This window comes from Eupeodes corollae, chromosome 1, assembly GCF_945859685.1.
Source record: "Eupeodes corollae chromosome 1, idEupCoro1.1, whole genome shotgun sequence".
In the NCBI taxonomy this organism is placed as follows: Eukaryota; Metazoa; Arthropoda; class Insecta; order Diptera; family Syrphidae; genus Eupeodes; species Eupeodes corollae.
Genome location: NC_079147.1, coordinates 555,198 through 576,807, shown reverse-complemented (window position 1 = coordinate 576,807; position 21,610 = coordinate 555,198). Strand labels below are relative to the sequence as shown.

The window sequence follows — 21,610 nt, the reverse complement described above, 5'->3', positions numbered from 1 at the left end:
GTCAAAGAGAAAGATGCTCAGTCAGTATGCTTTGACACTTCATCATGAATAGACTTACTAACGAGCAACGCTTGCAAATCATTGAATTTTATTACCAAAATCAGTGTTCGGTTCGAAATGTATTTATCGACAAATTTTGTTCAGCGATGAGGCTCATTTCTGGTTGAATGGCTACGTAAATAAGCAAAATTGCCGCATTTGGAGTGAAGAGCAACCAGAAGCCGTTCAAGAACTGCCCATGCATCTCGAAAAATGCACTGTTTGGTGTGGTTTGTACGCTGGTGGAATCATTGGACCGTATTTTTTCAAAGATGCTGTTGGACGCAACGTTACGGTGAATGGCGATCGCTATCGTTCAATGCTAACAAACTTTTTGTTACCAAAAATGGAAGAACTGAACTTGGTTGACATGTGGTTTCAACAAGATGGCGCTACATGCCACACAGCTCGCGATTCTATGGCCATTTTGAGGGAAAACTTCGGAGAACAATTCATCTCAAGGAATGGACCGGTAAGTTGGCCACCAAGATCATGCGATTTGACACCTTTAGACTATTTTTTGTGGGGCTACGTCAAGTCTAAAGTCTACACAAATAAGCCAGCAACTATTCCAGCTTTGGATGACAACATTTCCGAAGAAATTCGGGCTATTCCGGCCGAAATGCTCGAAAAAGTTACCCAAAATTGGACTTTCCGAATGGACCGCCTAAGACGCACCAGCGGTCAACATTTAAATGAAATTATCTTCAAAAAATAAATGTCATGGACCAATCTAACGTTTCAAATAAAGAATCGATGAGATTTTGCAAATTTTATACGTTTTTTTTAAAAAAAAAAAGTTCTCAAGCTCTTAAAAAATCACCGTTTATTAATAAGTTAAGTATTGAACAATCCAGATGCAGCTAAGGTATTAAAATATACCTTTGCGCAAAAGAATGAAGGAAGATGCTATCGCGGGCATATTATGGTTTAATAGATAAACACTTATAGATCAACAAATATTTTGAACACCTACAGTCCCTGGCCATTATTACACGCACTGCAGAATTTTTATAATTATAAGATTATATGCAATATTTTTAACGTTCAAGAATGGATGTATGGTAACATTTTTATGCCAGATTAAGTTTCATGCCACACAGCCCGGTCCATAAAAATTTATCTGAGTGAACAAAACATGTCTCTGTTGGACTGGCCGGGAAACAGCCCTGATATGAATCCAATTGAAAACGTGTGGCAGCTGATGAAGAAGAGTAGATGATGGGGCCACTTATTGAAAGAGTAATTCACTTTTGGAATCACCACGCACAAATGCAGGAAACAGTCAAATCATGCATTGACAGTATGCCGCGAAGAATTGAGGCTCTTATTAAAGCAAAAGGAGGTTAACTTAAAAAGGTGGTAAATAGTTTTTATTGGTATCACCCCAACATATTTATTTCTGTACAAACTAGTCCGTATTAGTGTCTAGCAACAACGGCTTCTTAAGTGAAACATTTTATAAATGGTTGGAAATAAATATTTGTTTAATGGTAAGGTGTAAACATTCTGGTTTTGTTTTCAATTTTTTGGCCAAGATCGTAAGAAAATGGAGGATTTAAATCTAAAGCGATAAAATTGAAAAACATAATTTTTTATCTGAAGCCAATATCTGATATCTGAAAGTCTTATAAGTTATAACTCTTAATATCTTATTAATTGTGTCACTAGACTAGAGTATACACCTTCAGAACCTCTTAAAATTAGGACTTTTGAGCGCAAACCAAAAAAAAACTGCTTTCATATTTTTCAAATAATAAACAAAACAGAATAACAATTAAAAAACTCAAATTTTTAACTTCAGGTAAAAGGGTTGTCAGAAGTAACACTAAGTCATCAGCGTAAAGTAAAAATAAAATAAATTGGGTGGCGCAACAGTCCGTAGAGAACTAGGGCCATTCTCTACGGACTCTCAACCATTCCTGTGTGCGAGTAATGTTGTCAAGAATGGGGGACCTACAGTTTATATGCCGAATCCGAACGGCTAATTTGAGAAATCACTTTTTCATGACAAGTGTTACTCTTGCAGAATTTGTCAATTCCTTGCAAGAGGCAGTACCCTTGAAAAGACTTTAGATGGTACTTACACTTGGGGAAGTACTGCTTCTTGCAAAATTTGTCAATTCCTCGCAAGAGGCAGTACCCGTGAAAAGACTTTAGATGGTATAGGCAGGGATCAAACCCAAGACCTCTTGCATGACAGTCCAACAGTCCACGAGTACTACATCAGCGTAAAGTAGGACTTTCAATTTTATAACCGTAAGGTGTATTCCTCTGGGAGGACATCACAATCAACAGCAATAAATAAAGAAGAAGAATAAAGAATGGATAAATAATGCAGCCTTGAGTGTTAGGTATACCCCCTAACGATGTTTTAAACCATATTTATAAATCCGTCCGATCTCATATTATTTTGACTAGCTTAATTACATTCAAGTTACTATAAACTAAGTCCACCTATGGAAACATATCGTTTTTGAACGCGTTATAGTTCTTAATTGAATAATTTTGCAGCAAATCAATTATAATATAACTTTTTTTTGAGCTTGTAATTTTACTAAAGTGAAACTAAAAAGTAAGGACTGATTCTATGTATGAACATATATTTATTATTTTAAAGAATACTTACTGCAAATAGATTTTCTTTACTTGATTCACGCTATATATCAGTTGAATCACAAGTTCCACGATTCAATAAATGAAAAATTAAAAAGCAACGGAATAAAATTTAATTCATAAAACATTTTCAGACAACTTTTATTTTTGGCTCCATCAAAGTATAAACAAAGTAAATTACACACATAAAATAAAAGTAAATTAAAATTATTCCCGAAAGCATTTTCCATTATTTTTTATTCTAACATTGATCAAGGTACATGTTCGCAGGTCATAAGTTCCTTACTATTATACAGTTTTTTTTTTTTTTTACAGACATACTAATATAGGTATGTATTATTTGTTTACATTCTACTTTATGTACTTTAACTTTAAAACAATACATGAAATGAAATAAAAATTAATTCGTACTCCAAATCTCTTACTCTATGAGAACTTACTTTAAAATGATTCTGCGCTTTAAACCTTTCGTAAAAATGTACAAAAATACTTATTAGACCCTGGCTAATGAGTGATTAAATTTAAAGTCCCTGTTCTTAGTTTTATAACAACAATGCGGAGGAAATTATTTGTACTTTTCTTTCACAATATGATGATTTAATTTATGAAAAGAAAAAAATCACACAATGCTTATTTTTGTTAACATATACGAAAATATTGTGCATTACTCTAAGAGATATTCATGCGCATTTTAATTTTTTCGTGAATTAAACTTATTGCGATAGTTTCCTAACATAAGAAGCTAAGGTCTTTGACAGTGGAAGCTCGGTTGACTGTGTACATAGAATGGTTTCATTATCTTTAACACAAGAGAGTCGTATTTTGTGCAACCTGCCTAAAAACCATTGTCTTAATTTAGTATATACTCGTATGAGCTCAAATTTATATAACACTACTTAGTTATTTAGTTAGCTTTGTTGTTTTGTCTTCATATGATTCAGCTGAAGATACTATCACAGCTGTTTTCACTACTGCAATCAATGTCCGGCAGGGAAACACCCCGACGGTAAGCTTGATATTTTCGCGTTGAGCTCACGCCCACTTGGCTATTTATTCGACGCATTGTATGACTCGATGATGAACAATCTGCATGTGGGAACTTTGATGAGCTGCCTCCATTGGAAGAACCCATTTCACTCTTACACTTGGGGAAGTACTGCTTCATGTCACATAGATTTTGAAGAATCAAATCTGGCCTCATGTGCTCGTTGTCTTTGAACTCAGCGTCTAGGTCTTCAAAGACGTTTGGATTTAATGGTACCCAGATGGTGGCTCCTAGATTAGCTGCTTTTCCTCCCTAAGCATCGGAGAAGCACATCGATGTCAGCAATTGTTTTGTGTTGTTCAATAACCAAAGTTTCGGTTGGTAGAAGGATTTTTGGTGAAGGTAGTTGAATGGATAGGATGTTGGAAGAAAGTTTTTTTTTGGTTTTGTGTTCAAAGGATGTATAGAGAGAAAGTTTTAACTTTAATTTAAGAAGTAAATAGTTTTTTATAAAATAGTTTATGTGAATATTGTAATATATTTATTATTATTTGTTTTTTTTTTTTTAATGAAAGTAGTAAGTTCTTATAAGTTAGCAATATATGTATATCCTGGGCAATGGTAAAAAATCTATTGAGTATTTAAATTTAACTTTTTTAATGTTAAAGAGTTAACAAAGTTTTTGAATCTAACGAATTTTTGTGTACAGAAACATAAAAGACAACGTAAAAGATACTCGCCAAAGCTCACGAGTATAAGGCAATTAAAGTAGTTTTTTTCTTTTCTGGAATCCAAAAATTCCATTTAATTATATGGTCCAACACATAACTTGAAAACTTTTTTGTAAATAATTACAAATGTTTAAAGCGTGAGAAAATTTTAGTTAATGGACGTATAATAGGTCCTTTTATCAACTTTTTTTTTTAACTGGATGAACAATTGTTCTCATATACAAGCAAATTTATATTTACAACAACTTCCAAAATTGGAAACAATAATTTCTGGAGGAAAAAGTTGAAGGCTTCTTTTTATTTTTTAAAGAAAATATATATCTGACATAGTTTAGATTATACTATTGTCCTACAGATAAGTCAAAATAAATATATGTCACCGCCATTAAAATTACTTCATTTATATTAACCAATTACTTACCAAGAGGGCCAAGCGCGCAAAAGCATTTCTCACATAATCCATTTGCTGAAGAAATACCTTGTTTGCTGCGAATGCTATCTGTGTTGCAATATGCACAAAAATCATTTTCCGAACATGCTGTGTCTGACAAACTAGTTTTCTTGTATTTTTATCAGCGTTAAGGAGTTGCTACTATTTCAAACAAAATAATCTTCAACTGTACGAATCTATCATAACAACTATTACGAGGACACTACACATCAATAGTTAATTATTTTCAGTTGAAAAGAATTTTGGAAACCTAGGTTTTCAGACACAACCTTTTCAACCCCGCGAATACTTTGTTTTTTTATTTTGTTATTTTGTAATGCTTGTTTTATCTATATGTATTATTTTGATAACCAATATCTTGCTTTTAAATTTATAAATATCTCTACCATATCAGAAAAGAACCTTGACTCTTTTTTCTTTAAATTGCATTTTGATTTAATTAAACACAAATTTCAACAAAACAAAAGGTTTGCACTCTTAAACAAGAAAAGATCAACATGAAATTTGAAAAAAAAATTAAGCTTACATAAGAACAAAAGAAATTTGCCTCTATTTGCTGTTTACAGTTGTCCTATTTTTATGTTTTTCAATCAAATCAAGAATCAAAGTTCTTTTCTTTTTTTGCAATGAAAATTCAAACTTTATCAGAACTTAAACTTTTCGATACGTACCTGTACATCAGTTTCAATTTTATCACCAATCATAACGCATTCTGCTGGTTTTACGTGAAGATAATTGCAGGCGGCCAGAAAAATGTTAGGATTGGGCTTCTCCCATGGCAAATCCGAGGAAACTAAAACGCAATCAAAGTATTGGCTCACATTTAGCTTCTTAACTTTCTCCCATTGGGCATTTGATGGACCATTTGTGATAAGCGCTAGTAAGTAACCGGATGAACGGAATTGCTTTAACATTTGTACATAGTCTGGTGGAATAGCTAGATAACGATAGCGAAGGTGAAGCCATTGTGCATATATCTGTTCGGCCAAATGCTTAAAACGTTCAGGTAGAGCATCACGCCATAGGTAAGAACGCCATGAATCTAATGATGTTTGCGGATTGTCGGGACAGCGCCGAAACGATTGTAGAAATTTTGCAGTAACTTGTGAGGCTTCACCAGGAACAAATTTGTATGCACTCTCTAATTGCTCTCCAAGCTTAAATTTTATTTGAAATTAAATCGAAACATTATAAATCAATTGCATTTTTCCCAAGTAAAACAAAATAAAGCTGTTGTTTCATTTTTCATTTAAAGCAAATTCAATAATTACATTTTATATTTTACTTTCTAAAAAATTCAAACCATAAAAGTTTAAAATGTCATAAATAAAATACCTATTTAAATCAAAATTAAACTAAAAAGCAGCTGACTATCAGAAAGTGTATCATCAATCATTTTATACATATTTTAAATGCGTCATCTTCACATTTCGGTAAGCAGTGTAATAAATTTGCAATTAGTTTATTTAAAATTAGAAAACAAATAATGTGGAATAAAGAGCAAGAAACGACCCACTTTTCGGCTTTTTCCTACCTACACCGTGAGTATTCCTTAACAAGCCATGTGCTTTCATCGACCTCAGCACCTGGCAAGTTACCAATTTGTGTTTCTCTCCGAAGGGATCATCGTGCCACTCAGAGTTTTAACAATATGTTTCTTTTGTTATTGAAATAAATAGTAAACAAAATCCTTTGAAAACATAAAATAAAACTACTAGCTACAAAAAAGGGTGTTCCCAACAGGGATGAAGAGTAGTATTCTATTTTCATGCACTTGATCGTTTATATTCGATCGTTTTGTTACTTTCACATGATCAAATTGTCCAGGATTCAAAATATCGAAAAGAAAAGTCTAAAAAATTCTCCAAACTCATGATCTCGATTATATATTGGTGGTTATAGCAGCGCTCAAAATTGCGAGTAGAGCAAGTATAGAAAATATATTAAATAATATGAATTAAAGTCTGCTATCGTGATTGTTGGTCGCTGGTGGAGCGTTAGGTAAATTTTAGGTATAGTTATTTTTTTCTCTGCATTGCTTAAGCTTTTGTTGCTATAACAAAAGAAGTTTGAAATTATAAAGGGCTCAGGTAAGAGGAATAAAGGTTAGACTTGTGTTTAAATTGCTTAATTTTGATCAGAAGCAGTACGGCACGAACATTGCTAACGGCGTCAATGATGATCCAGATCTGCTCAAAAGGGTTATAACTGGTGACTTATCATGGTTGGGTATATGGTTATGACTTCGAAACCAAAGCCCAATCATCACAATGGAAGAGTCCAGGAAAGCCAAGACCAAAAAAGGCACGCCAATGTTGTTCAAATTTGAAGGTTTAGCTCACAGTTTTCAAAGATAACCATGCCGTTTTGCATTTCTACCACAAGGGGAAGGATTACCTAAAAGTTATGCGGCGTTTGCCTAAACCAATAAGAAAAAAACGGCTGGAAGTGTGGAAAGAAAATTCATGGATTTTGCACCATTATAATGCACCTTCGCACAAGCCGTTATTAGTGAGTAGTTTTTTTGGCCAAAAACAGGGGCCCTACTATGTAACTCGATTTTACTTTTGATTCTATTGCCGATTCTACTTTCAAATCGTACTACGTATGAAAGTAGAATCGGATGCCAGTTATACCAACTTGTTTTCAAAAAATGTTTTACTTTCGAACGAGTATCGAGTTGTTTGACAGTTTTAAAAACAAAATAATAAAAAACAATAATAAAACATCAAATTTTTGGACAAGAATAATTAATACAAAAATGGACACCGTTGGAATTTGGTTCAATTTGGAAGGAAATGAAGAACGGTACTTGCAAATTAAACCCAGAAAAATAAGTGATAATTCCAAAATAATGGAACTAAGTGAGAAAAGGTTTAATTAATAATTTTTTGGCAACAAGAGTTAACGACACAAGAACGCTGGAATTGCACAGCAAACCATTTCAAAAATACTTGCCGATGTTTTGACTTCAATTGAAAGAATCATGTGAACGCCGATGATGAATTTTGAAATTTATGAGGAAGAGAAACGAAAGTACAAATTTATTTTGGTAAAATACGAATTCCAGGTGTAATTGGGTGGTAGATGGAACTCATATTCAACATTTTACTTACACTTTGACAAAAAAAAAACTTCGCTCGCAAACACATTTGCTGTAGTGATTATTTTCGATTTTGCCTTGTTTTGAATTTTACTTTCTTACCTCGTTTATTTGAAAGTTCATAAGAATATAGTTGGCACTACTAGAACTATTCGATTATAAAAAAATATTAATTTATTTATTCAAAATTATGTTATCCCCTTCAAAATAATCCCGCTCTGATACAATACGCTTGTGCCAGCGCTTCTTCCAGTCGTCAAAACACATCTGAAATGAACTTTTGGGTATTGCCTTGAACTCCTTCAGCGATGCAGCATTAATTGCCTCAATCCTCCTCCATTTCAAATCTTTGTCCTTTCATTGGCCTTTTTAATTTCGGGAAGAGAAAAAAAGCCGCAGGGGGGCCAAGTCTAGTGAATACGGTGGCTGAGGCATGATGAAAGTACTGGGACCCTAATATGTAACTCGATTCTACAATGAAATTGCTCGAGTTCGAAAAATTGGTACTATGTATCTATTTGACTACATTCGAACGATCGTATTGAAAAATAAAAAGTCATCTCGTAGGTGTTTAAAAATGGTTGTTTTGTTTGTTTTTGTCGAATTATTCAAGCTCTTGCTCATCATTCACTTGATTCCATATTGCAAGACATACTGATAAATTTAATTTAAATATAATAATTATAATCTGACTTGAAAAATAAAGTTCCGGGAGTGGGCTGGTAGTTTTAAGAATAAAAAAACGGGTCGGATTTATGTTGTATAAGTAATTCACTGTGAGGAAACTCTGAGGTGAATGATAATGATATGAATGAATGACTGATGTAGCAACAGACGCCTGTTTTTGAGGCAAAAGAAAAATCGTCTTACAAAAGTAGTATTCAAATGTTTAAGCAGCACCGTGCCGGTGGATATAACGTGGATGAATAAAGTGAATTTTTAACAAACTTTTTAACTTTTCTTTTTAGGCGCAGGACTTCTCAATCAATTTTTAATTGGTAATAGCTGACAATTTAAATTTTTGTTGCAACTAAGGTGACATTTTTAGCAAAATAACGATCCCACGCAGTTTTCAAAATTGGTGAAGAAATATATGTTTTGAATACTACAAGATGAAAAACAAATATTTGGTGTAATATGCAAAACTTCGAATAGATATCGAAAACTTGACGGTTTATTAAAAAAAATATTACTGTTCCCTCGTATAATTATTTTAAATTTACAAAGGAATTTTTTAAAGCTGTTTAAAAGAAGTTATTGTGTTCATAAAATATCAAGTGATGGTCATTTATCACGAATATTCTTTTATTTTAGGGAATCCTAGAAATTACAGTATCATTATAAAGGCCTCTTTTGAAATTCGAAAACGTTGAATAAAACTATAATTTTGTTAAATTATTTTACAATAAGTAATATGTACATATTTTCGTTTATATATAAAATAAAATGTTTACATATGGGTTGGAACAGATAGAGGATGTGTTTCATCTCTTAATTTTCTTCGTAACCGTAAAATAAATAAGTTAGGTGGCGCAGCAGTCCGTTGAGAACTAGGGCCTAGTGACTTACAACTCTCAACCAATCATGTGTGCGAGTAATGTTGTCAGGAATGGAGGGGACCTACAGTTTATATGCCGAATCCGAACGGCTAATTTCAGAAAACACTATTTGGAATTTGGAAATTAATGACAGACGATATCTATTTAGATATCGTGCAAACGCTATCGTTTTAACGATATCACTTTGACGATTATCGCCCTACGTGAAGTGAGACTATCGTCGAAACGATATCGTCTGACGATAATCGTTTTACGGAATGACCCCTCTGTTTTTATTTTTTAAAGGTATAATTTGAATCATATATAGAGAGAATTGATCTTTTTCCACTTTGCCAAAATAGCGACAATATCTAAAAGTTAGTAGAATAAGTACATACATTCTTTCAAAAGTATTATTATTATTTAAATTCATTACATGTCTTACTATTTCGCACTTAAAGGTATGCAGAAGAAGCACTGCACCTTTGCTGCTTAAACTTTTAATTGATACAACACAAGAAAGAAGGACAGAGAAGAAGAAAACATTGTAACAGCTCAATGAGGGTTTTTACTAACCGCGCTCACTCATGCATAATTTCATTGATCGATGGGAACCGTTGCTTTTTTAAGTGACTAGTCCATTGCGAGTATTTTTCTAAATTTAATTAGAGATTTGCAGTGCAAAACGATAATAAAATTACCAAACATGTATATGCCCAAAGTAACATAAAATTAAAAAAATATATATATATATATTAGTATTTGCTGCATCATCTACATTCCCCTTTGAAAAATCTATAACTACGCCAATGCTTGCGAATGTATAGTTTTTATTTAGAAATAAACTTACCGTCTAATTAGATATAAATAAGAGAATCGTATTCTTTCTGGTGAAATTTAATTGAAAGAGGATTGATTCTGCAATTGACAACTTTAAAACTTGTCATTGGAAATGCACACAAATAAATACAAATGCGACATTTTGTAAGTACAAACAAAAAAGTAAATCCAAATTTAACACCCAGACCGAAGTGTGCAAGCGTGTTCATGGAGTATACCAAATTTGTGCTGGCACTGTGCCAGGTTATCGGTTAATCAAAAATAGATTCCTATCTTCACAGACTCCACAACTCGCAACGTATCTAAATCAGCAGCAGTTTTCTCCATTTTATTTGTTCAAAACATCATCGTGATACGTATGCATATACATATGTTATGTACACATATAGATATGAAGTGAAAATAAAATTGTATCATGTCCTATTGTATAAAATGATTCCATTATATAATTTAAAAAAAAAAAACTCGTTCCTAGAAATTTAATGTTAATATTTTATTTTTATGTTTGGTATATTTAAAAAATCTATTTTATTTTTGTTACTCAATCTCAATGTTCGTTAAATGAAAGAAATAATATGTGTTACAGTTTAGTGTAGTTTTTAGTCGCCAAAGAGTTTTTTGCCCAAGTCCATCATTCTGTGGTTGCGGCAAACACGAAGTGCATCAGCCTTTTTAAGAACAGCTACCACACTGGGATTTGCTTCGACCAATTGGCTCAGGAAGTCTTCGTACGCTGACTTGACATTGGGTTGTAAAGTACCGATTTTGACCTTTTTCAACGTTTGGACAATGCCTTCTGCCCAACCACTCTCGACTGCAAACTCAGATATCCAAGGAATAAGAGGCAGCACACCGCACATCGTTTGCATGCCCAGGAACCATAATTCGGAAATTTCCATCCAATGCTCTTTATACGCAATAGAAACTACTAGAGCGGTGGGGTCATTGGATTCATCAATGTTGTATGCATCCCAAAGGAAGCGTATTGTTGCCTGGATGTAGCGGCAGATGGAAAAATCGTTTTGCTTAACCTTGCTCGACTGTTGTTTTAGCAGTAGAAGTCCAAGGACAGCCAAATGGCCGTGCATCACAAGGTTGTCGGGGATATCCTTCAGCTCGGGCAAGTTATCGTAAACAAATTTCAGCAAGTTTGCGAACACAGGGCTCTCTTCGACGATTTTTGGTTCCAGTACAGTAAGATTCATCAAAATGTTGCACAAACTAACAACAGCTGTTCGAGCATCTTTCATTTCTTCCACTTGCTTGGGCGTTGGCACTGGGTCCGGTTCGTTCATGCGCTTTAGACGTTCTGCTCTCGGAATTGGTGGTTTTTTGTAGTGAGATATTGAGTAGTAGAACTCAATTGCCTCGAGGAAAACTGCATCTTGTTTCGTTGTGAACATGATTTTTCTAGCTTCGTCTTCAACAGCTAAGTGGCAAAGCGCAGGTAACATAACACGAAGTATATCCACAGGCGGCTCCCCCTCTTGGTTATCCTTGCGATGTGATCTGAGATCGTAGAAAGTTTGGTTAGCCAATTTAAACATGAAAGGCAGAATTTTATAAATTGCAGGACGCATAGCCGTTGTTTCCTGCGCTAACCATGCTGATAGGATACGCACAATTGCGCAGATGAATGCCTTGTCACGTTCGTTCATGGTGTCCTTGATTTTATCATTGGATACCCGCGTAAGTACAGCAAGGACCTGATTGAAAGCACCCTTTAAAGCGGTGTAAGTTGTCTGCTTTTCCTTTGGCTCCAAGTCGATTTCGTCGCCAGCCATATGCTCGATGCAGAGTTCCAGAATTATAAAGCAGCAAGTGATGAGTTCGGCATTTTTAAACGTAGTCTCCAGTTTTTTCTCATCCATTTGCATACGGACCTCAATAGCAGCCAATTGCAGCAGCAATAAGAAGAATTGCTTCGAGTCATCCATGAATGCCCATTGTATTCCAAGGACTTGTAATGTTGTTGCTATGAGATGAAGGGTTGGATCTCTTTGTTTTGGTCCTATTTTGCTTTTCAAAATGTCACTACAACCCTTGAATACGCTCTCTGGCCAGATTTCTCCAACCAACGTGTTCACAATAATCTCACGGCGACAAGTCGTCAGAATTGATGAAAGGATCTTGCATAGCTCAAATTTCCTGTCACTATGATCGGTTTCCATGTCCAAGGCGATCCTTTGAATCAAGGCGTGGAAGGGTTTCGGGTCATCGGTCCACGACGCCGGCCCAAACTTACTTGTTAGCATAACTATCAAATGCAAGGCTTCGTCCGTCTGGAAACTTTGTTGCGAGTAGATTTGCGACATCTTAGGAATCGCTCCTATTGAAAGCAAAGCATTTTGCCCTGATTCATATGAGGCGATGCTTTTTAGACAGCTGTATGCTTCACTGACCACAATCAAATTATCATCATAGTCGTCATCGTCGGCAGTCTCAACTATTTCCAATAAAGTGGGTATAGCGTCGATCATATCTTTATGCGTTGCTAATTCTTCCTCTTGACAGAAACATGTCAGGATGGAAAGAGCTACACTTTTATAGACCAAGGGAGGACAGTCATTTGGCAAGTCTTTCGAATTCAATAACTTTTTGAGAAAACCGAATCCGATTGCCTCGAATAAGAGTTTTTTGGCAGGTGGATTACAATCCTTGCCCTTCACCAATTTTGTCACCATGAATAATGCAGCAAACTTTTCTGTATCGGTTTTCGAGCCTTTCAACAGGGCAGCACATTTTTTTACGGATTCCGGAATGTCCGCCATTTTGAACCGCAAGTTAAATTGATTTATAAAAATAAAGTCTATATAAACGTATTAATTGTGCGTTTTTTACAAGCGGTACGAAACAATCTTCTGCGGCGCACGTAAGACAACTGAATGGAATGATTTTCCTGCACGGCAAAAAGGCAAATGTTTAAACACTTTTAAGTTATGTTTGTTCTTTTGTGTTTATTTTCGAACTGAATGAATTATTTGAAACATCCATGCATTCGTCGAATCACTTCGGTGTACGTCGGAATTTATATTTAGATTTATATTTTTCTCCAATATAGGGTGAGGATAACAATATTTTCGAATAGACACAATTTTTGTTTTTAATTTAAGATGTTTATTAATACCTAATTGAGAAAATATATTTACCTATTAGTTTTACAAAACGATACAAATATGAAAAGATTATTTGATGATGGCTGATTATTATTATTTTTTTAATATTGCAGTATCATTTAATTGACTTGTTGAATATTTTTGTATTCTATTTTAGCATACAAAAATACAAAATATTCTTTTAAATGAAGCTTAAAATTAATCTATTAACACACTTAGATTCATAAGGGGATGTATTTCAGATCGAAAGCACAAAACAAGTGTGGGAAAAATATTCTTAAAATATAAATATGATTTATATATTTTTTACATCTTTCATGTTTGTAGAAGAAGGAAACGAAAATTTAAACAATAGGCATTGTTTGTAATTAATTTGTTTTTCTTTTTTGCAGAAGATGATTTTATTCTTAATTATCGTGACAATAATTTAAAAACAATGCAAATATAACTGCTATTTATTTTAATTCAAAAATGTAAAGCTTTAACAAATAACAGAAACACACAAATTATACAGAACATAAAGCTTAAAACTCTTTATAAAAATTGATAGGCCTAACTCTTAACGAATCACTGGCTATGGTTTGTGTATACGTTGTAATGGAGCAGGTTCTCAGCCTGAGGTGCGCTTATCGAACATGTTTCAATCGTCAATCGTTGATCACGAATTGAAGTTCCAGTTCTAAAAATTCTAAAAATAGGTACTGCAATTGCAAATTCTTCATCGTAAAGCAAAATGTAGCCAACGATTGAAGATCTATATGTTTTATCAGCATCCCACATGTTGAGCACCTTTTTTGTGTAGACCGCAAGAGGTGCTTTATCAAGACGGCAGTTTCATATTTTATTTAAGTAAAAACCTACATTTTATAAAGAAGTAATTGGAGATAATTTATTTAATAAAGTCCTTTTACAGGAGTGAGTCTACGCCCCAAAATTACTAACCCAAAAAAAAAAAACAAAATAGTGAATAAAAGGAAATGTGCTACAAAAAGGATGAGTTTTGCTTTCAAGAAAATTGACTGATATGAACAGATTTTATGCAAACTCATCTTTGATGCATACAAAAGTTGAAAAAAAAACAGCAAAAATTTGTCGACAATCTTAAAAAAATACCACTACAAGACTTGAGGTATATTTTTATATCTTCGTCATTCTGGACAAGAAGTTGCCGAAGTTCAAAATCTTAACTTTCAGCAGATCCAAAATAGTAAAAAAACAATTTTTGTTTGTTCTAGGAATTCGTTATTAAAATATAATAATAATTGGTTCTTCTTACATCTTTAGCAACGTTCGGTAAATTCTACACTTTTAATTTTTGCAGGATATTTACTTCGTGTTCGGAACAACGATTAAAACAACTGAGTAAATGGTTTAAATCGACCTTGATGAGAAGGACAAAAAACTTGATAATATTTGTGGACATTTCAGCTACAAAAAGACAAACATTAAGTCAAAAAGGCCACGTTTTAGAGTTGAAGACGATGACCGATTTAACGTTGTTAAAACTTATTACGAGCACTTCAGTGAAAAAAGGGAATGCCTTCATTTATCCCATTAAAAAACCAATTTTCCTTAATTGGAAAATTATTTTAATTGTTAATATACATACATACTTTATAAGGTACTTTGTTAAGTTAACGATTTAGATCGGGAGCTGAGTTAAAAGTGTTCAACTGTCAAAATGATCATTTGTTCACAAACAAGTAAATGTTTTTTTTTGGCGTTAGGCTACAAATTTGTATTTTACAAAAAAAAAACAATTTTTTTCTTGCCTTTCACCTTTTTTGTTAAAAAATTGGACATTTGGATAAGAAAAAAACAATTTTTTTATTATCTCATTACATTTTAGTAAAATTCTTAAGCAACAATTTGTAACAATTATTTCGTTCAATTTCAGAACGATAGGGTATCCACATACTTTTTTGTTAGTTAGTCTTTTACGTTCAATAGAACAGGTGATCCAACTGGTCTATCAAAACGGTATCCAAACATTTCTGGTATGGGTACTAGGTAGCTAGATATGGACTCGATTGTAGCTATTAGTAAAATCCATCATTTTCCATTAATTTTTGAATATGTTAGAGCTTTATTTTAAAATTCGAATGCTCAAATTTTTGTTTTACTGTAAAACGCAAGCACATGGTGTTTCAATTTCTTACGATTCCGATATACTCAAAATAACGTTGCGAAGTTGCTGGTTATTTAATACATTTTATTTAATTACGTAAATAAACGGATAACATTTCAGATTATAAACGGCTGTTAGAACAGCTGAAATAAATTAATTTTAATAAACCCAAAAATTGATTTCAAATGTGTTATTAAATTTTGGTAAGTTGGACCCCAAAATTTAAGTGTTTCTCTGCTTTTTGTGAACAGCTAAAAGTTGTTTTTATTTTGTCTACCTATCTCAATTAATTAAATAAATTATATGACTCCACAGTCCTTTTAGAACTAGGGCTTAGTGACTTTAAACACTCAACCATTCCTGTGTACGAGTAAAGTTGTAAGGGATCGAGGGGATCTAGATTTTTAGCCGATTCCGAAGGGCTGATTTGAGGAAGCACTTTTCATGAATGTCAATTCCTGGCAATAGGCAATATGCGTGAAAAAACAATCAGGGTTTGAACGCGAGAACTCTAGAGTGACAGTCCAACGTATTAACCATCACGCCACGGGTAATACACTTATCTCAATTAATCTATCAAAATTATTCAATAAGATATATAAAAGTCTACCTATCCAGGAAATCCTTTTAAACACCATAACTCAATATGCATTCAAGCAGCCAATTACATCCTTTAAAAATATAATAAGTCATACGTCATTTACACAGATTACAAGTCCATTATACGTTGTGTTTTGTGTTACGGAAAATATCTTTTTTCGATATGAAAAGAACAGTTTTATAGGCACTAAAGTTTAAATAAGTAGTACCCGTGGCATGATTGTTAGTGCGTTGGACTTTCATGCCAGAGGTCTTAGGTTCGCCCCTGCCTGCTAAAAGTTTTTTCATGGGTACTGCCTCTTGCGAGGAATTGACAAATTCTCCAAGAGTAATTCTTGTCATGAAAAGTTCTTTCTCAAATAAGCCATTCGGATTCCTGACAACTGTACTCGCACACAAGAATAGTTGAGAGTTGTAAGTCATTAGACTCTAGTTCTCAACGGACTAAATAACAGTAAACAAATAAATCACAATTACAAAATTCAGCTTTCAGTAGATCAGCTGACGTTTTGACATAAGTAGACTTGACTCGATAGTAAGGGATACATTGATGTATATTTTACCAAATAGATTGCATTGGACAGGTTCAGGCAACATCTGTATCTGATTGGTCAACTGCCAAAAATAGACATTCAATTAATGAACGGAAATCTTTCGAACTTTTAAGTCCAATCTACTTATGGGTGTACAAAGTACATACGAATTTGTAGAAGTTTGATTTAATAACTATCTTAACTATCTAATGTCGAAATGACAATTGATCAAGTTTTTTCATTCAACTAAATACAGAACTTTATTGCTTTATGATTTATGTTTTATCTGTATAGTTCCATTAATTGTTTTGTGAAAACCTTGTCGAATTGGGAAAGAAATAAGTGATATTTTTTACAATACAAAATACAAATCATTTTGGACTTATAGCTTGCCCGATTAATTTTTTGTAGACGATAATGTTTTTGATAGTTTTTGTACGATGAACTTAAGGTAAAGACTAGTAAAGTAAAGTTCAGGGGTGGAATCGGCTAAGGTGATAGTTGACCAGCATTTCCTTGATAATCAAATTGATTTTCATTCCGTCTGTTTACAATAGTCGGAAAAAGTATTTTGACAATACTATTTGTAATTCTAAACCACTTGATATGGTAAACTGAGAAATGTAACGAGAATCCTTTGCTACTCAAAACCAAAAACAAAGTACCTAGACAACGGTAAAATCCAGAAATAGTTTATTTTTCTCATACATTCTTTTTGGGACCCTTTTAATGAATACACTGAGCCTTAACTAACTGGAAAAAGTATTTTGACATAGTAATCTTTGCAGTTTCTTTCGTGTCGCGTGCTATCAGAGTTGATATTTCCTATTTATATTGTCTCTTTTTAAAAAAAATTATTAACTTCGACGCATTTACGGACAATCAGTTGATAATAATGGATAAAACGTCGGAAGTTAGTCAAGATTTAAGAATTGAGATGGTGACCAAATATTATGCTGGTATTTCGGTGGAAAAGTCTATTATCAAATAAATAAGCAGAAAAAAAAAAACAAATCCATGCGAAATATGCCACGTTCAGGGCGACCACGCAAGACTTCCAAGAAAGAGGACCGTTTAATAGTCAAAAAGTTTAAAGAAAATGTGCTGAACACCCCAAAATCTGCAGCAATTGAAATAAAAAAAGAGTATGAAATTGAAATTTTAGAAAAAACGGTAAGAAATCGTTTGAAGGAGGCTGACTTTGCTAATTACATAGCCAGAACAATACCCCAAATATCCCAAAAACTTAAACGCCTGCAGTTTGCCAAAGAATTTTTAAACAAGCCTTCATCATTTTGGGAAAAAGTATTGTGGACTGATGAAAGCTGTTTTGAATACCACGGATCAAAAAAGAAAACTTTTTGCAGAATCCCTAAGAAAATGCGAAGCAAAGTAGCACCTGTGTGTAAACGAATACCTCATGGTGGTGGCACCGTCATGTTTTGGGGATGTGTTTGCTTTAATGGCACCGGAGACTTGGTAGCAATCGATGGAATGATGAGCAAACAACAATATTTGGATATTTTAAATAACCACGCTTTTAGTTCTGGCGATAAATTGATTGGACAGTCGTTCATTTTGCAGCAAGACAACGCACCTTGTCACAAAGCCAAGATGATAACTAATTTTCTAAAGGAAGTGGGTGTAAATAATCTAGATTGGCCACCTCAAAGCCCCGACTTAAATATAATAGAAAATGTGTGGGACTATATAAAGCGAAAAAGGAGTCCATGCTTGACAAGAACGCGCGAAGAGACAATCGCTGAGGTCGAAAGCCTTTGGAAGGAAATTTACAGCAAACTCTTCAAAATTTGAAATCTATACCAGGCCGATTGCAGAAAGTCATTAATAGCAACGGAAATTGCGTTTTCTATTAAATTATGTTTTAATTTTTGTTTAATTTTCTTTTCAAACTCATTTTTTCCTCAAAATATATTTTGTCAAAATACTTTCCTACCATTGTAAGATGATTCAACTCAATTCAATTCGATTGAACAATTTCAGATTCAAATTATTGTCAAAATTCGTTGTTGCCTTTGTGAAATTTTAAAATACCTAAATAAAAGTATCAAATTGGCTGTATTTGAATCAAATTCTTACTTTTTTCGAATATTGTAAGCTTTTTCGGTCAAGGGAATGTGTTTTTTTTTTTAACGAAACAAAGGTAACTATGAAAATTTTCCAGTCGTTTGTGTAAGCGTCTGGTAGCTCTATCGGAATAAACGTACTGTTTGAAAATGACTATCACATTTTTTTGTGACAGCTTTTTAGGAATCAATTTGACTGTCACCTTACATGTCATTTATCAACAATCACCTTAGCCGATTCCATCCCAGACTTTGAAATCAATGGCACCTAAAAAGTTATTTTGGTCAAAATGTATGTTCAAAGAATGCAGTTGACTGCAAATGAAGTCCCTTATGTTGTCTGAACTTGTCCCTTGTCTCAATTTTCCTAAACTGGAAGGTGCCTCTTCCTATCTTCACATCTTCATAATTGTGTATATACTAATAATGATATTAAAACAAATCTCATGTAAACAGAAATGTTTAAAAATAAATATTTTTTCTTGTTTTTGTTTTGTTTTTGAAAATAAATTTTTCATGATATAGCTAAAAGTGAAAGCATATAATTGAGTGTGTTTCCGGTGATTTAAAGCAGTTTTTTTAATTTTCTTTTTTCTTTTAAAAATGCCTGTTAACAACTTTATTTAGTTATGATAATAATAATCTTTAAATATTTGTATCGTTTGTATTTTGTTGGACTATGTTCTTGTCTTGTATGCACGGTATCCGTATATTTTATCAGAAGACCGAAACCGAACATTTGCAGCTCTAGAAAAGATACGAAACAACTCGCAGCAATTCTAATTCTGGAAATGATTACACTTCTTGTTTTCATATTTATTTGATGACGGTCGAAAATACACAACATTTCTGCAAGCAAAAATATTGAGGCACACGCGAGACCAATGCCGACGACGGCGCGAAGCGGCGGCCGCGGAAGTTCATCATCAAACCATACTCACAATATGTATTTTTATTTGGCAAATTATCAAGTTTCAAACACAAAAGTTATTCAGAAATGTTTTGTAGGTACATTTTTATCACGAGGGCACCGGCAACAAGAAGGAAATGGAAAATTAAACAAAAGAGAGCTAGATTGTCTGTTCGATAACCTTTGAACTTCAGCGAACACGCAGTGTTTTTTTTGTTTTCATATAAATTAAATAAATCTACGACACATTTAACAAATTTCATTAAAATCTTTGCGATAAACGTTTGCCTCTACTTGTCATTTGGAGTTATGCACCAAAAAAACACGTTGTACGAGAAAAGGAGGGAATAGAATGAAATGGAAAAACCAAAAACAACCTAGAATAATTATTGTTTGTCAGAGATTCGATTTTTCTTCCTGATGGTTACACAACTTCTTCTTCTTCGTCGTATCACAGGAATTAGAGGAAAATGCAGTTAAAAATCACTTAATTAACCTTACGCAGGTTATAAATGATTTTTTATTTTTAGAATTGAATTGAACGAGGAACAACTTTCAATTAACAACGTAAAATGTACAAAGAAAATGCTTTAAACAAAGAAAAAACATAAATACAAATAAAACCTGAACTGAACTTACCTTTCTGCAGGCCTTTGAGTCACCTTTTCGTGTCGGAATTAGCGTATTATCGAGATCGAAAAACAAGGTGGATATGTTTAGAGGATTTGGTATTTTTCCAACCTTCATCATTGCATTTGCTGCCATTTGTTCGGTGTGGTGTTTCTTTTTTGTTGGAAAAAATAATAAATTTTAAAAGAAGAAAGTTCCTGCGAAAACACAAATCTTAAATTGCGAGTGAATATGGATTGGATAGATAATGGAAAGTTTTCGCTTTTACATCTACATCAGCAAAGCAAACTGCCAAAGCAAATCATCAAAATTTGTGGTTTGTAATAGATTTCCGAAGAAAAGAGAATTGCAAAAAGTCAGCTGGGTTGGATTGGTATAATGTAGTAGAATTGGCTGAAATGTTAATTATTATTACCTAAGGCATACAACCCACTACGCAACTTAAGGTTGTTAATGGTTAACTGACACGTATCTTCATTTGATGAATGGTTTTTGCGATAAAGAGTAAACACCACAATGCAGAAGATATTCATTTATGCATTATAGGAAATTCGAGATATGTATAAGTTAAGATTATAGTAAGGACAGGAATTTTTTTTCTTTATTATAACATTGTCTGTATCAGTGTTGCCACAATGTTTGAAGCAGTGATATAAAAGACGGTCGATTCATATTTCCATAGAACATTTGGCAGTAAAAATAAATAAAAATAAGTTTGAATGAATTTTGACGAAAAAAAAGAGTGGTATTCATTTATGATAAAAACGAACATGGGAAAAAATTATCATATTGTGATCTGTGAAGTTTTCAAATGAAATTTTTGGAACATTGAATTTAGGCTTCGAAATTGTTCCATAACCCAAATTTTATGTCACAGAAAAAACGTTCTGTGAACACCAATAAAAAGGTATTTAAAATACATGCTTTTGCACTAAGAGGGTTTGGTCTGATATTAAATAAAAAACTTCAACCTTGATTTAGTAAAAATCAAAGAAACTAACTGCAAAAACCGATGTCAACCAAATGGTCACCACGGTGATGGTTGCAGTACTGTATTGTTTTCTTAAAACCTTCATTCTTCACGATCTTCTGTATTTAAGAAATTTAAGTTTTATATTTCACATATTTTTCAATGCAGCTACATTCAAATTCTGTATGATTTGTGTATTGATCAAAACATTGACAAAATAGATACATTGCTTATTTTGTTAAGCTTTATCATAAATGTTCCTAGTTTCTATGACAAAACATCTTTTTTGAAGCGAGTAGCTAAAGAAATGAAGTCGCTTTTAAGGGAATTTCG

The 21,610-nt window shown here is 33.2% G+C and overlaps 2 protein-coding genes across 3 annotated transcripts; both read right to left on the bottom strand.

Annotated features, from left to right (window-relative positions):
- Positions 1-2,761: 2,761 nt before the first annotated feature.
- LOC129939812 (N-acylneuraminate-9-phosphatase) lies at positions 2,762-20,602 on the bottom strand. Its single transcript, XM_056047972.1, has 3 exons — positions 20,317-20,602; positions 5,494-5,979; positions 2,762-3,952 (listed from the first exon to the last, which is right to left on the bottom strand). The coding sequence occupies exons 1-3, from the start codon at positions 20,440-20,442 to the stop codon at positions 3,593-3,595; spliced, it is 972 nt and encodes a 323-aa protein (XP_055903947.1). The 5' UTR covers positions 20,443-20,602; the 3' UTR covers positions 2,762-3,592.
- Positions 10,776-20,199, bottom strand: LOC129939808 (neurochondrin homolog). 2 transcript variants are annotated; one of them, XM_056047967.1, is made up of 2 exons: positions 20,055-20,199; positions 10,776-13,430 (listed from the first exon to the last, which is right to left on the bottom strand). In XM_056047967.1, exon 2 carries the CDS (start codon positions 13,072-13,074, stop codon positions 10,903-10,905), a length of 2,172 nt encoding a protein of 723 aa, XP_055903942.1. In that variant the 5' UTR covers positions 13,075-13,430; positions 20,055-20,199; the 3' UTR covers positions 10,776-10,902. The 2 variants fall into 2 exon arrangements, with proteins under 2 accessions (XP_055903942.1, XP_055903943.1); XM_056047968.1 differs by lacking the exon at positions 20,055-20,199 and adding an exon at positions 19,859-19,967.
- Positions 20,603-21,610: the final 1,008 nt, after the last annotated feature.